At 43.2% G+C, this 11,857-nt stretch overlaps 1 protein-coding gene across 1 annotated transcript; it reads left to right on the top strand.

Moving 5' to 3' along the window:
• The first annotated feature begins 546 nt into the window (after positions 1-546).
• Positions 547-3,115, top strand: LOC122053979 (endoglucanase 6-like). Its single transcript, XM_042615859.1, has 7 exons — positions 547-805; positions 887-1,099; positions 1,170-1,370; positions 1,444-1,533; positions 1,605-1,769; positions 1,851-2,130; positions 2,212-3,115. The coding sequence occupies exons 1-7, from the start codon at positions 611-613 to the stop codon at positions 2,901-2,903; spliced, it is 1,836 nt and encodes a 611-aa protein (XP_042471793.1). The 5' UTR covers positions 547-610; the 3' UTR covers positions 2,904-3,115.
• Positions 3,116-11,857: the final 8,742 nt, after the last annotated feature.

The raw sequence follows: 11,857 nt of genomic DNA, 5'->3' as shown, positions 1-11,857 counted from the left end.
GATATCATAAATTGAGAGTAATAAATTTTTAAACTTATAAAAAATTAAGAAAATTTGTCATAAAATTCAGGACAATATGCCCGCTGATTAATATTATTAATAACTTGTTAGGAGTCCTTTGAAAAATATTAAAATTTTCAATGATGTATATCAAATTTAGTTTATTTCATAAATTCTAAGATAAAAACACAATCTATTTTAAATTATAGAATTCATTAATTAAAATAAATAAATGGGTGAAAATGAAGTTTTCTTCTCCGTTCTGTTTTCCAAGTCGGATGGGAAGTCCAAGCAGAAAAAAAACAAAAAGAAACGTATAGAACAGAAAAAGAGGGCACTTTGCGGCTGCGGCTGCGGCAATGGCCGGAACTTTATGCGCGATGGACGGCGTAAACCCTCCCTCCCCTCCGCAACTGCTCCTCCAATTCACCTGCCGCGATGACCGCCGCTGATCCACTCCCCACGCTTCGCTCCTTAATCTCTCTCCTTCCGCAGTAATATTCAGAATTCTATACCGGTCTTCACCTAATCGACCACTCGCGCACACATAAATACTGATCCAGACATTCGTTCCACTTGCAGACTGCTCTATCTGTACTTGCTATTGGATATGAGCGGCGTGGCGGCGCTGAGTCTTTCTCTGATCTTCACCTTGCTCATGGTGGCCTCTGCCGAGCACGACTACGGCCAAGCTCTCAGCAAGAGCATTCTGTTCTTCGAGGCGCAGAGGTCGGGCTACCTGCCCGCCGACCAGAGGGTGGATTGGAGAGGAAACTCCGGCCTGCATGACGGAATGGCCAACGGAGTAAGCTACCCGCTGTGGCATATTCTGCACGTTCAATGATCCGGATTAATTTTGATTTCTCTTTGCGGTTTTCGGCCGTAGGTTGACCTCGTCGGAGGGTACTATGACGCCGGAGACAATGTGAAGTTCGGCCTTCCAATGGCATTCACCGTCACCATGATAGCCTGGGGTGTGGCTGAATACGGCAGGCAGATGGAGACGAGTGGGGAGCTGGGGCACGCCATGGAGGCCATCAAGTGGGGCACCGACTACCTCCTCAAAGCCCACCCGCAGCCCTTCGTCCTCTACGGCGAAGTCGGTTTCCTTTGCTCACTAGTTCTTTGATCGATCGCATTGAGCAAATGTTGGTTATGGATTTGTACAGGTGGGCGATGGAAACACAGACCACCACTGCTGGCAGCGGCCTGAGGACATGACGACGAGTCGGCTGGCCTACCGCATCGACGCCAACCGCCCCGGATCGGACCTCGCCGGCGAGACTGCAGCGGCGATGGCAGCAGCTTCCATGGTCTTCCTGCGCTCGAACCCCGCCTATTCCCGCCGTCTTCTCAGCCACGCACGACAAGTGGGTGCATCGCCGCTGCACAATTGTTCGATTTCGCATCGACTTGACGATTAACTCGCTGTGATCTTTCCAGCTCTTCGAGTTCGCAGATAAGTACAGGGGGAAGTACGACCACAGCATCCTCGTGGCGCAGAACTACTACGGATCCTTCAGCGGATACGAGGTAATTACGATGAGAATGAGAATTCGATCGCTATGGGTTGTTATGAACTCTCTCCGCGGTTGGTGGAGCAGTATGAACTGCTGTGGGCGGCGGCGTGGCTGTACCATTCCACGCAGGAGCAGCAGTATTTGGACTACATAGCGAGCAATGGCGACGCGCTCGGCGGGACGGAATGGGACGCGACGGAGTTTGGTTGGGACGTTAAATACGCAGGCGTTCAAGTCCTCGCCGCCAAGGTAACGATCCGATCTCTGATTGGTAACTGATCGATCGACCGCCATTTTTGTTTACTCTGCTACGTGTTTGTTCTCCATCAGTTCTTTCTACAAGGCCGGGCAGCTCAACCGGCGCCGGTTCTGGAGAGGTACCAGCAGAAGGCCGAATCCTTCATGTGCTCCTGCATCGGCAGAGGAACAAACAACGTGCAGAGGACGCCCGGAGGACTCCTGTTCCATCAGTCCTGGAATAACTTGCAGTTCGTCACGGGCGCCGCCTTCCTGCTCACCGTCTACTCTGACTACCTCTCCTCCGCCGGCCGGAGTGCGGCCTGCGCTTCGGGAGCCACCTCTCCGGCTGAGCTTCTCAGTTTCGCCAAGTAGTTCTCATCATCCAATCTCGTCCAGCGCTCTCTAGCGATTCCATTACTCTGTTTTGCTTACCGTGCTCCCGTCGATTTCGCTCAGGTGGATTACATCCTCGGAGACAACCCGAGAGGCACCAGCTACATGGTAGGCTACGGCGACACTTTCCCTCGGAAAGTTCATCACCGCGGTTCGTCGATCGTGTCCATCAAGGTTAGTCCTGCAACCGTGAGCTGCAGGGAAGGCTACGACACATGGTTTGCCCGGAAGCAGAGCAATCCCAACGTACTGGTCGGCGCAATCGTGGGCGGCCCGGACGCCGATGACAATTTCGTGGACGAGAGGTATAACTATGATCAAACGGAGCCGACGACCTACAACAACGCGCCGATTCTCGGTGTGTTGGCTCGCCTTCACGGCGGCCATGGCGGATACAACCAGCTCCTCTCGGGCGCTGTCCCTCTCCCAAGCATGCCCGTCGGGAGGAAACCATCTTCCCAGGCGTTTGCGATCGAGCAAAGGCAGACGACGTCATGGAACTACAGGGGAAAGACTTACTACAGATACGCCGCGGTGGTGACGAACAAGTCGGCGAGGACTGCGGTGGAACTGAAGCTCTCTGTATCACAACTCTACGGCCCTATTTGGGGACTCGCGAACTCCGGCGACAAGTACACGTTCCCGGAATGGCTGAGCTCCCTTCCTGGGGGGGAAAGCTTCGACTTCGTCTACATCCAAGCTGCTCCTCCGGCGGTCGTCACCGTCGCAGGCTACAAGTTGATTCAGTGAGGGATGATATATGAATTTTGGAGAGTTGAAGAGTGAAAGAGAGTTCATAAAATGCTCCTCCTCTTTTCTTCCTCCTCAGATAGTTCGATTGAAATACAAGTGTTGAGAGAAAGAGATGTTCTGTTGGAACGTGCTGCGTTCTTCGTGATATCTCTAGCTGATATTGTGTCTAAGGCGGGCCCTATCATTTAGAATAAGAGAAAATTTGACCGGACCTCCGGATCAGACGGACTATGAGAGTTAAATCAAGCGGTCGCTCGATCGGGTCCTCTGGTCGAACTAATCTCAAAATCTGATTTCACAATTAACAATGAAATAAGAGGGAGTACGAAGTTAAGTATTAATTATCCCAATCGAGTACTTGAGCCAATCTAATGTATGATCCAATCGGACATATTAGACACTTGGTTGCGTATAGTTCAAGTAAAGAAGTCGAGTAAAAGTTGAGTCGTCGATCATAGTCATAAAGATTAACCAGATATTTCTCACGAGTCACGGTCGATAAGACTATATCATTAATTCAATCAGTTGGTCAAAGTAGTATATATTAGCCCCATAGCTCAACAAACTATTATCTTTTTTTTTGCTTTTTATGTCATAGAGGATAAGGGATATTCGGTAGGTAAACCGCACTTTAAAAACTTCCAGTCTGTCCAATCACAAATATTTACGGATTTATTTTAGGAAAGGTGTCAGGGTTACTTTATAGCTTGCCCTTTTTTGAAAGTGCTTCGTAACACGTGCATTTGTTGGTGCAATTTCTCTTGGGTTAAGATTGACCAGATTTACTAAGCTTGAGTTGCTCAAGCTTGAGTTGTGATATTTGAGTTTTGATGTTTGAAAATATATGGAGATTGCTGGTGTAATTGTCTATATGGAGATTGATAGTCAAAGTTTGACCAGAAGTCAAGTAGGTCAAGGTTAACTGGAAAGTCCTAACTAAAGGTTAGGAAAGGCAAGTCCAACGGGAAGGTTGACAGAAGATGAAAATCTAAACGGGTCAGTGTTGACCAGACACTTGGTGTACAAGTTCTGATGAGCGAAGCCAGGCAACTAGAAAGTTTCGATGAGCGAAGCCAGACAGATTGGAAAAGTCGTAGTGAGTGAAGCTAGGTAGATAGAAATCTTGGTAAGTAAAGTCAGGTGAAAGTTCCGGTGAGTGAAGCCAGGCAGTGTGAAAAACTCTAGTGAGTGAAGCTAGCAGTGAGGAAATCCTGGTGAGTGAAGTCAGGTGAAAGCTCTAGTGAGTGAAGGTAGGCAGATATAAATCTTAGTGAGTGAAGTTAGGTGGTGAGAAGTCCTAGTGAGTGAAGCTAGGTGGGTCAAGGTTGACTGGACACTTGGTGTTTGGAAGTCTTCCAAGTGGGTCATGGAGGAGCGGGCATTTGGCACGAGATGATAAATCCAAGTGGGTCAAGGTTGATTGAACACTTTGCATGAGGAGAAAAATCTAAGTGGATCAAAGGGTTGACCAGATACTCGGTGATGAAGTTCTAGGAGGTCAAGGTTGACTAGATTCTAGGCAATGAAAAGTCCTGACATGTCACAGTTGACCCGATGTCGAGTTTGGGAACCTTATACTTGAGTTAAACAAGTTAGGGTTGGTCGATTGAACCAGAGCCCAATTAATCAGTTGATCAATTGGGAGAGCCCCATGAGTAATGGTAGCCCAATTGATCAGTTGATCGATTGACAACTGTTCACAAGAGCACAATGTGCTCCCCAATCAATCAGCTGATCAATTGGGCTACTCTAATCGATCAGTTGATCGATTGTAGAGGAGTTCTCGCGAAGCACAGTAAGTGATGTGCTAGATCGATTGGGAAGGAGCAATCGATCCCAGGGTCTTCTTGTGAGATCACAGAAGTCATCTGGATCGATCGGTTGATTGATCTAGCTACCTCAATCGATCAACCGATTGATTGAGATATGATCATTGCACGGGTTGCAAGCTTTGGATAGCTGGGATTGATTGAATCTGATACGACAATTGATTGGGAGCAAGCCTAATCGATTGGGAGCCCTAGATCGCGAGAGAGTAAAACCATTGGTGAGGTTCAAATGCGCAACTCTTCACCGATAACTCACGCTGTTCTCTCCTCCATTGTCACCGGTTCTTGAAGGTTCTTGGAGATAAGTATTGTTGCACTTCCAAGATTTAAGAGGCACCTACAAGCTATAAGAGATCAAGCAAGAAGAGGTTTTCATTTATATTCTTATACATTCACTTCTTGTTTCGAGTTGTATGCTTGTGTGAGTGTGTACGAGGTTTCTCCACCTTCGGATTATTTTCAAGAAGAAGTGTTTTTATAGTGGAGAGTGTGAATCCTTGGATTGATCACCTTATCTTGAGGTGGATATCAAGTAAATCATTTATGTTAGCATTGGGAGGTTTGCTTCAGGTTTTTACGCTACGACATCATCATCAAAGCAAAGCGAGCGAGCTATTCACCCCCCCCCCCTTCTAGCTCCGGAGTGTCCCAACAAGTGGTATTAGAGTGAGGCCGCTCTTCACCAGACTCATCACCGGAAGGGCAACGAGCTAGAGGAAGAAGAAGTTGAAGCCCTAATTTCATCAAGCTAAAGGCTATCATCAACAAGCTCAATTTCAAGATGGAATTCCAAGATGGACTCTGATTCGACACAAAGGTGCCTCCATCGTTCACATTGATAAATTTCGATCTTTGGAAATAGAGGATCGAGAATTTTTTAATGGTGGAGATACACGCAACCCCGGGCTGGGTCCAGCCCGGACTCGACCCGGGCCCGTAACTGGGTCAACGGGTCGGTTGCTATTAACCTAGTCTACCGAACTGAACCGAAACTGGCTTGGTAGGTTGTCGGGCCGGTTCCTGTTCCATAATTCAAAAACTGATGGACTGTCGGTTAACCACCGATTCGGCCCACCGATTCACCAAAAAAAAAAAACTTTTTTTGGCCCGTTGGAAATCAACGGTTCCTAGCCATTGGAATCGTCGGTTAACCAGCAATTCTTAGCCATTAAGGTAGGGGTGGGGTTTTTTTAGGTATTTTTTTAATGGTTAAGATCGTTTGACCGTTTCTTTATCAATGACTATGATTTAGTATCTGTTACTATCCAAACTTTATAAATAGAGAGTTCATTTTATCATTTTCACACACATATTCTCTACTCTTAATATCAATTTTGTATTCTCTATACGTTTTTGTCTTCATTTCTACACATTTTTATTTCCAATTTTCAATTATAGTGGAAGGAGGCTGTGGAGGTGCATCATCTTGAGCTCGGAAGGGAAAGGAAATAGTGAATCCGTGTGAGGACCCCAACATTCAATCCACCGATGATTAGATTGAGCACCTTCCGAATCCAACACCCGAAATATAAGGAAGTACCGATGTAATTACTTTTAAGGTTCGAGAAATTCCTCCTCTAAAGTCTTTTATTTTCACTAAACATTTTGAGAAGATCACTCTTCTGTTAGGAGAATTACGTGCAAAATGTAAGCACTGCAATGCTTCCTATAAATACCAAGTTGGTGACGGTTGTGGGTTATTGAAACGACATGTAGAAATGAACCACCTAACAGAATATGGACTCGACCGCTCTCAAACACAATTATCTAGATTTTTTTTTCAATTAGCGGTATTACTAATTCAGATTTATTTTTATATTTGGATAATAAATTAAGAGAATCATTAACTAAATTTGATTCCGTATAATATTTTTCTTTTAGTTTTGGATCTAAATACATATTTGAAGATTTTTTGTAAAAAATCTCTTAATTTATATGCTAAACGTGTTCATAGGACTACATTTACTCGTATAATTTTAAAAATAGTAAAATAAGGAAAAAAGAATTTAATTGATGAATTTAATAAATTAGATAATAAAGTTTTTTTATATTCTAATATTTGGAGTGATCATTATTATGACCAAAATAATTCAGATATCTTCATCATGACATGATATTATCCACTTTTGGCCTAACCCCTCATGGTTTTATTTTTGTGCTCTACCTAAAATGTATCATACCAATAGAGATATCTTTTTCTTATAAACCCATGATTTTTCCTATGTGTTTTCTGTTGGTGCAATCGACCTATGCTTGATCGGTACGATCATGGTTTTGATATGTGTGTCAAACAGTTTAAGATAGACTTTCATATGTGTTTGATATATGTGTTTGAGTCTTGTAGGACTTGGTGAAACACACATGAGAAACTTGGTGCAGCTAAGCTTGGGAAGCTCATCCTAGGGCTCGGATCCTTGAGTCGATGAAGGATGGTGTGGAAGACATCCGAGGGACCGCCAGACGAGGGGCAACGGAGTGGAGTCGAGGGAAGCGGACTTCAAGGCAACCTGAAGGATGGTACGGAGAGGAGCCACGGGCTCGGGTGCATCTGAGGGATGAAGGCCGAGTAAGAGGACTTCAAGGGTGTCTCCGGAGAGGATGAGTATGAGTGTGTAACAAGGTGCAGTCCAGTCAGTTGCAACTTTTAGCAGTCAACTGCACCAGTCGACTGCATGTTTTATCAGTTGACTGCACCAGTCGACTGCTAGTTTTAGCAGTCGACTGGCTGAGAACAGAAACATTCTATTCGCTCAACAAACAACTACCAGTCGACTGGTAAATGACCGTTGGCAGACTGTTGGTGCTGCAAAGTAGCCGTTGGCTACCTCCAACGGTATCACCAGTTGACTGATGGTTTTGCCAGTTGACTGGTGCCGAGATGAGTTGATATGATGATCAACTCTCTCCTCTTATTTAAGGGAAGCTTTGGGGCTTGAAGGAAGTGACTCATGCTTGTTGAATAACTCCTTAGCAATTGTCTAAAGCTTCCAAGCCATTCTCTTCCTCCTAATCTAAGTCTTCATCTTGTAAGAGGAAGAGAGCTTTGTGAGAGGTTGTACTCCACCGAGAAGGAGTAAGAGCTAGCCGGAGATTGCCAAGGATTGATCCATCGAAGGATCAAGGGTTCGTCCACCTCAAGGACACGCAGTGGAGTAGGAGCAAGCAATCTCCGAACCACGTAAAGGATTTGTGTTAGCGTTTGTGCTTTCTTGCTTGTTCTTATTGTTTTTGTTTAGTATATTTCGCTACGCACTAACACCTTGTAGAGAAGAAAGTAAATTGGAGGTGACCTAGCTATCCAACCCCCCTTCTAGCCGGCCACCGATCCCCTCACAAGTGGTATCAAAGCGAGGACGCCCTTCAACGGACTAATCATCGAGAAGAGCACTTCATCAAAATGGCCGGCTCAAACATTCATCCACCCAAATTTGAAAGGGACTTCTCTTGGTGGAAGAAGAGAATGGAGGTATTTTTCGAAACCGATTTTGACATAATGCTAATCATGGAAAATGGTTTTGAAGTGCCTAGGGATCAAGACAATAAGATACTTGAGAAAACAAGGTGGAGCAAGAAGCAAAGGGAAGAACATTTAGCAAATTCTAAAGTCATACATCACCTACTTAATGTCCTTCCCTAACAAGAAGTAACAAGGGTTGGAAACTACTCAAGCACTAAATAACTATGGGAAAAGCTAGTAGAGCTTCATGAAGGGACATCAGAAGCGAAATTAGCAAGAAAAGACCTCCTTTGAACTCAACTCACCAATATCAAGCTTGAAAAAGGAGAAAATGTATCAATTTTACATTCTAGAATTAAGGAAATTTTAAATGGCCTAACAAATGTAAGTGAGACACTTACAAACTGAGACATCATAATGAAAGCCATCAATGCTTTCCCAAGAACCTCAACATGGAGCTTAATTGTAGACTCATTCTACATCTCAAAGGATCTAGAGAAATCTTCTCTAGATGAATTTTTCTCAACAATGGAATTCCATGAGACTCGTATTGAAGGGCTAGATGGAGAAGCCAATAGATCAAGAGGAGTAGCCCTTGTGGAAAACAAGGGAAAGGGTAAGAAGAAGAAGTATTCATCCCCACCATCCTCCGACTCCGAAGAATCAAGCACCTCAATGGATAGCGACCAAGAGGCGTATATGGTAAGAAAAATGAGAAGAACATTTAAAAAATTTTCATCTAACAAATCTCATACTAGGAAAAGTTCAAGAAGCAAAAGTATGACAAGGAAGATCATTTGCTACAATTACCAAGGAGAAGGACACATAAGAGATGATTGTCCTCTCTTGAAAAAGAAGGAAGGAAAGAAGAAGGAGGAGAAAAAGACAAAAGAAAAGGGGAAGAAAGTCAAAAATTTAAAGGCTACATGGGATGATGCATCATCATCGGAGGAAGAAGAGCACCATATAGTCAATTTTTCTCTAATGGGAATTGATGATGTAGCCTCCACCTCATCCGAACAAAAAGAAGGAAGGAGCTCAAGTGAAGATGAAGAGGGGAACTCAAGTGAAAGGGGAGGTCAAACTTCGAATTCAGACTTCTCGGTAAGTGAGGTGCATAACCTTTCTCCCCATATTTAAATTAAAATTATTTCAAGTACAAATGATGATTTGTTCAAGGCTAAAAGGAAAAACGAGTCTTTGAAATATGATATTAGCATGCTTGAGGAAAAATTAGAATCCATGTGCTCTAAGGACAACAATATGCATGCTTCTTCTAATTCTTCAAATGATTCATGTTTAGAAGAAGAAAATAGGAAATTAAGGGAAAAGGTAGAATACCTTACCAATGCCCTTAGGAAATTTGAAATTGGCTCTAAAACCCTAAATATGATCATTGGGAGCCAAAGGGAAAGTTTTAAGAAAAATGGGTTAGGATACAATGAGCTCAACAATGAAAAGACCTATCATTGTCTACTTGCTAGAGGCAATCAAAAATCAAGACCATAGATAGAAAATGGATCCTCAAGGAATATTTGGTTAACCCAATTAGAAAGAATTTCTATTTAGTACAAAAATCAATCCTCAAGGGTTAGAGGATTTTAGGTCAAGTCAACCATAGAAATCATAATTCAAATCCTTGAAAAATGGTTGACTTGAGATCTTATTGGGGAACAATTAGCCTTGATAGAAATTCATGATCAAAAGGGCTAAGTAGAGGCTACCTTTATCTCACAATGATTTTCATTATTTTCTAACCATAAATGTGAGATGATAGGATGATACAAATAATTCACTTATGCTTATGGCATTTTGATGAGTTATGAAATGTATCAATTTTTAGTGATCATAGGCCAACTATGGGGAAAGCAAATGTTTAATTAATGAACATCTTGCCCATAGATCACAGTTGGATATTTCAAATGTTTTGAAAACAATTCTATGTTTTATTTATATTGGATAGTTATTTTAAAACATATAAATTCAAAACTAGTGTTTAATTTGATACAAACTTGAGTATTTTTCAAAGTGTTTGAATTTTTATCAAAACTTCAAAAATATGATGAATTTTTATGAAAACATATTTTTCCTTGTTAAAGAACATTATAAGAAATATGTGTTCAAAATTTCATGATTTTTTGAATTTTCTGGAATTTTTTATGCATTTCTGAAGTTGGCCTCAGAATGTTGAAAATCGATTTGGGTTTGCGTCAGTCAACTGCAACAGTTAGCAGTCAACTGGTGGCTCTTTTTCAGCACCTTCAAGAGATGGTTTTGGCTAATTTTAAGTCCACATTGATACCTTGGTATGTGTACATGTTTGATACAATTTTTGATAGTGTCAAAGGGGGAGAAATGGGAAGGGTTAAGTTAGAAACCTACTTGTGTGCAAACTTGAAAATTAAGGTTGAGAGCATATGTTAAGGGGGATCTTGGGTATTATACTTCATGTTCACATATTGCTCTTAATTTTCATGTTGTTATTTATACCTAACTTAAACATATTGTCACACATCAAAAAGGGGGAGATTATTGGTGCAATCGACCTATGCTTGATCGGTATGATCATGGTTTTGATGTGTGGGTCAAAGAGTTTAAGTTAAGCTTTCATATGTGTTTGATATATGTGTTTGAGTCTTGCAGGACTTGGTAAAACACACATGAGAAGCTTGGTGCAGCTAAGCTTGGGAAGCTCATCCTAGGGCTTGGATCCTTGAGTCGATAAAGGATGGTGTGGAAGACATCCGAGGGACCGCCGGACGAGGAGCAACGGAGTGGAGCCGAGGGAAGCGGACTTCAAGACAATATGAAGGATGGCACGGAGAGGAGCCGCGGGCTCGGGTGCATCTGAGGGATGAAGGCCGAGGAAGAGGACTTCAAGGGTGACTCCGGAGAGGATGAGTATAAGTGTGTAACAAGGTGCAGTCCAGTCGGTTGCAACTTTTAGCAGTCAACTGCACCAGTCGACTGCATGTTTTATCCGTCGACTGCACCAGTCGACTGCTAGTTTTAGCAGTCGACTGGCTAAGAACAGAAACATTCTGTTCGCTCAGCAAACAACTACCAGTCGACTGCTAGTTTTAGCAATCGACTGGTAAATGACCGTTGGCAGACCGTTGGTGCTGCAAAGTAGCCGTTGGTTACCTCCAACGGTAGCACCAGTCGACTGATGGTTTTTCCAGTCAACTGGTGCTGAGATAAGTTGATATGATGATCAACTCTCTCCTCTTATTTAAGGGAAGCTTTGGGGCATGAAGGAGGTGACTCATGCTTGTTGAATAGCTCCTTAGCAATTGTCCAAAGCTTCCAAGCCATTATCTTCCTCCTAATCTAAGTCTTCATCTTGTAAGAGGAAGAGAGCTTTGTGAGAGGTTGTACTCCACCGAGAAGGAGTAAGAGCTAGCCGGAGATTGCCGGGGATTGATCCATCGAAGGATCAAGGGTTCGTCCACCTCAAGGACACGCGGTGGAGTAGGAGCAAACAATCTTCGAACCACATAAAGGATTTGTGTTAGCGTTTGTGCTTTCTTGCTTGTTCTTATTGTTTTTGTTTAGTATATTCCGCTATGCACTAACACCTTGTAGAGAAGAAAGTAAATTGGGGGTGACCTAGTTATCCAACCCCCCTTCTAGCCGGCCACCGATCCCCTCACATTTTCAATGTA

This window comes from Zingiber officinale, chromosome 3A (genome assembly GCF_018446385.1).
Source record: "Zingiber officinale cultivar Zhangliang chromosome 3A, Zo_v1.1, whole genome shotgun sequence".
NCBI classification, from domain to species: Eukaryota; Viridiplantae; Streptophyta; class Magnoliopsida; order Zingiberales; family Zingiberaceae; genus Zingiber; species Zingiber officinale.
The sequence above is the reverse complement of the archived record's forward strand: the minus strand, read 5'-3'. Positions and strand labels throughout refer to the sequence as shown.

Bases quoted from the DNA above. Each gene is read 5' to 3' on its own strand.
- LOC122053979 (XM_042615859.1), top strand. From the start codon at position 611: ATGAGCGGCGTGGCGGCGCTGAGTCTTTCTCTGATCTTCACCTTGCTC. The intron at 1,100-1,169 runs GTCGGTTTCCTT...GGATTTGTACAG, and splicing joins CCTTCGTCCTCTACGGCGAA to GTGGGCGATGGAAACACAGA. The intron at 2,131-2,211 runs AGTTCTCATCAT...CCGTCGATTTCG, and splicing joins GCTTCTCAGTTTCGCCAAGT to CTCAGGTGGATTACATCCTC.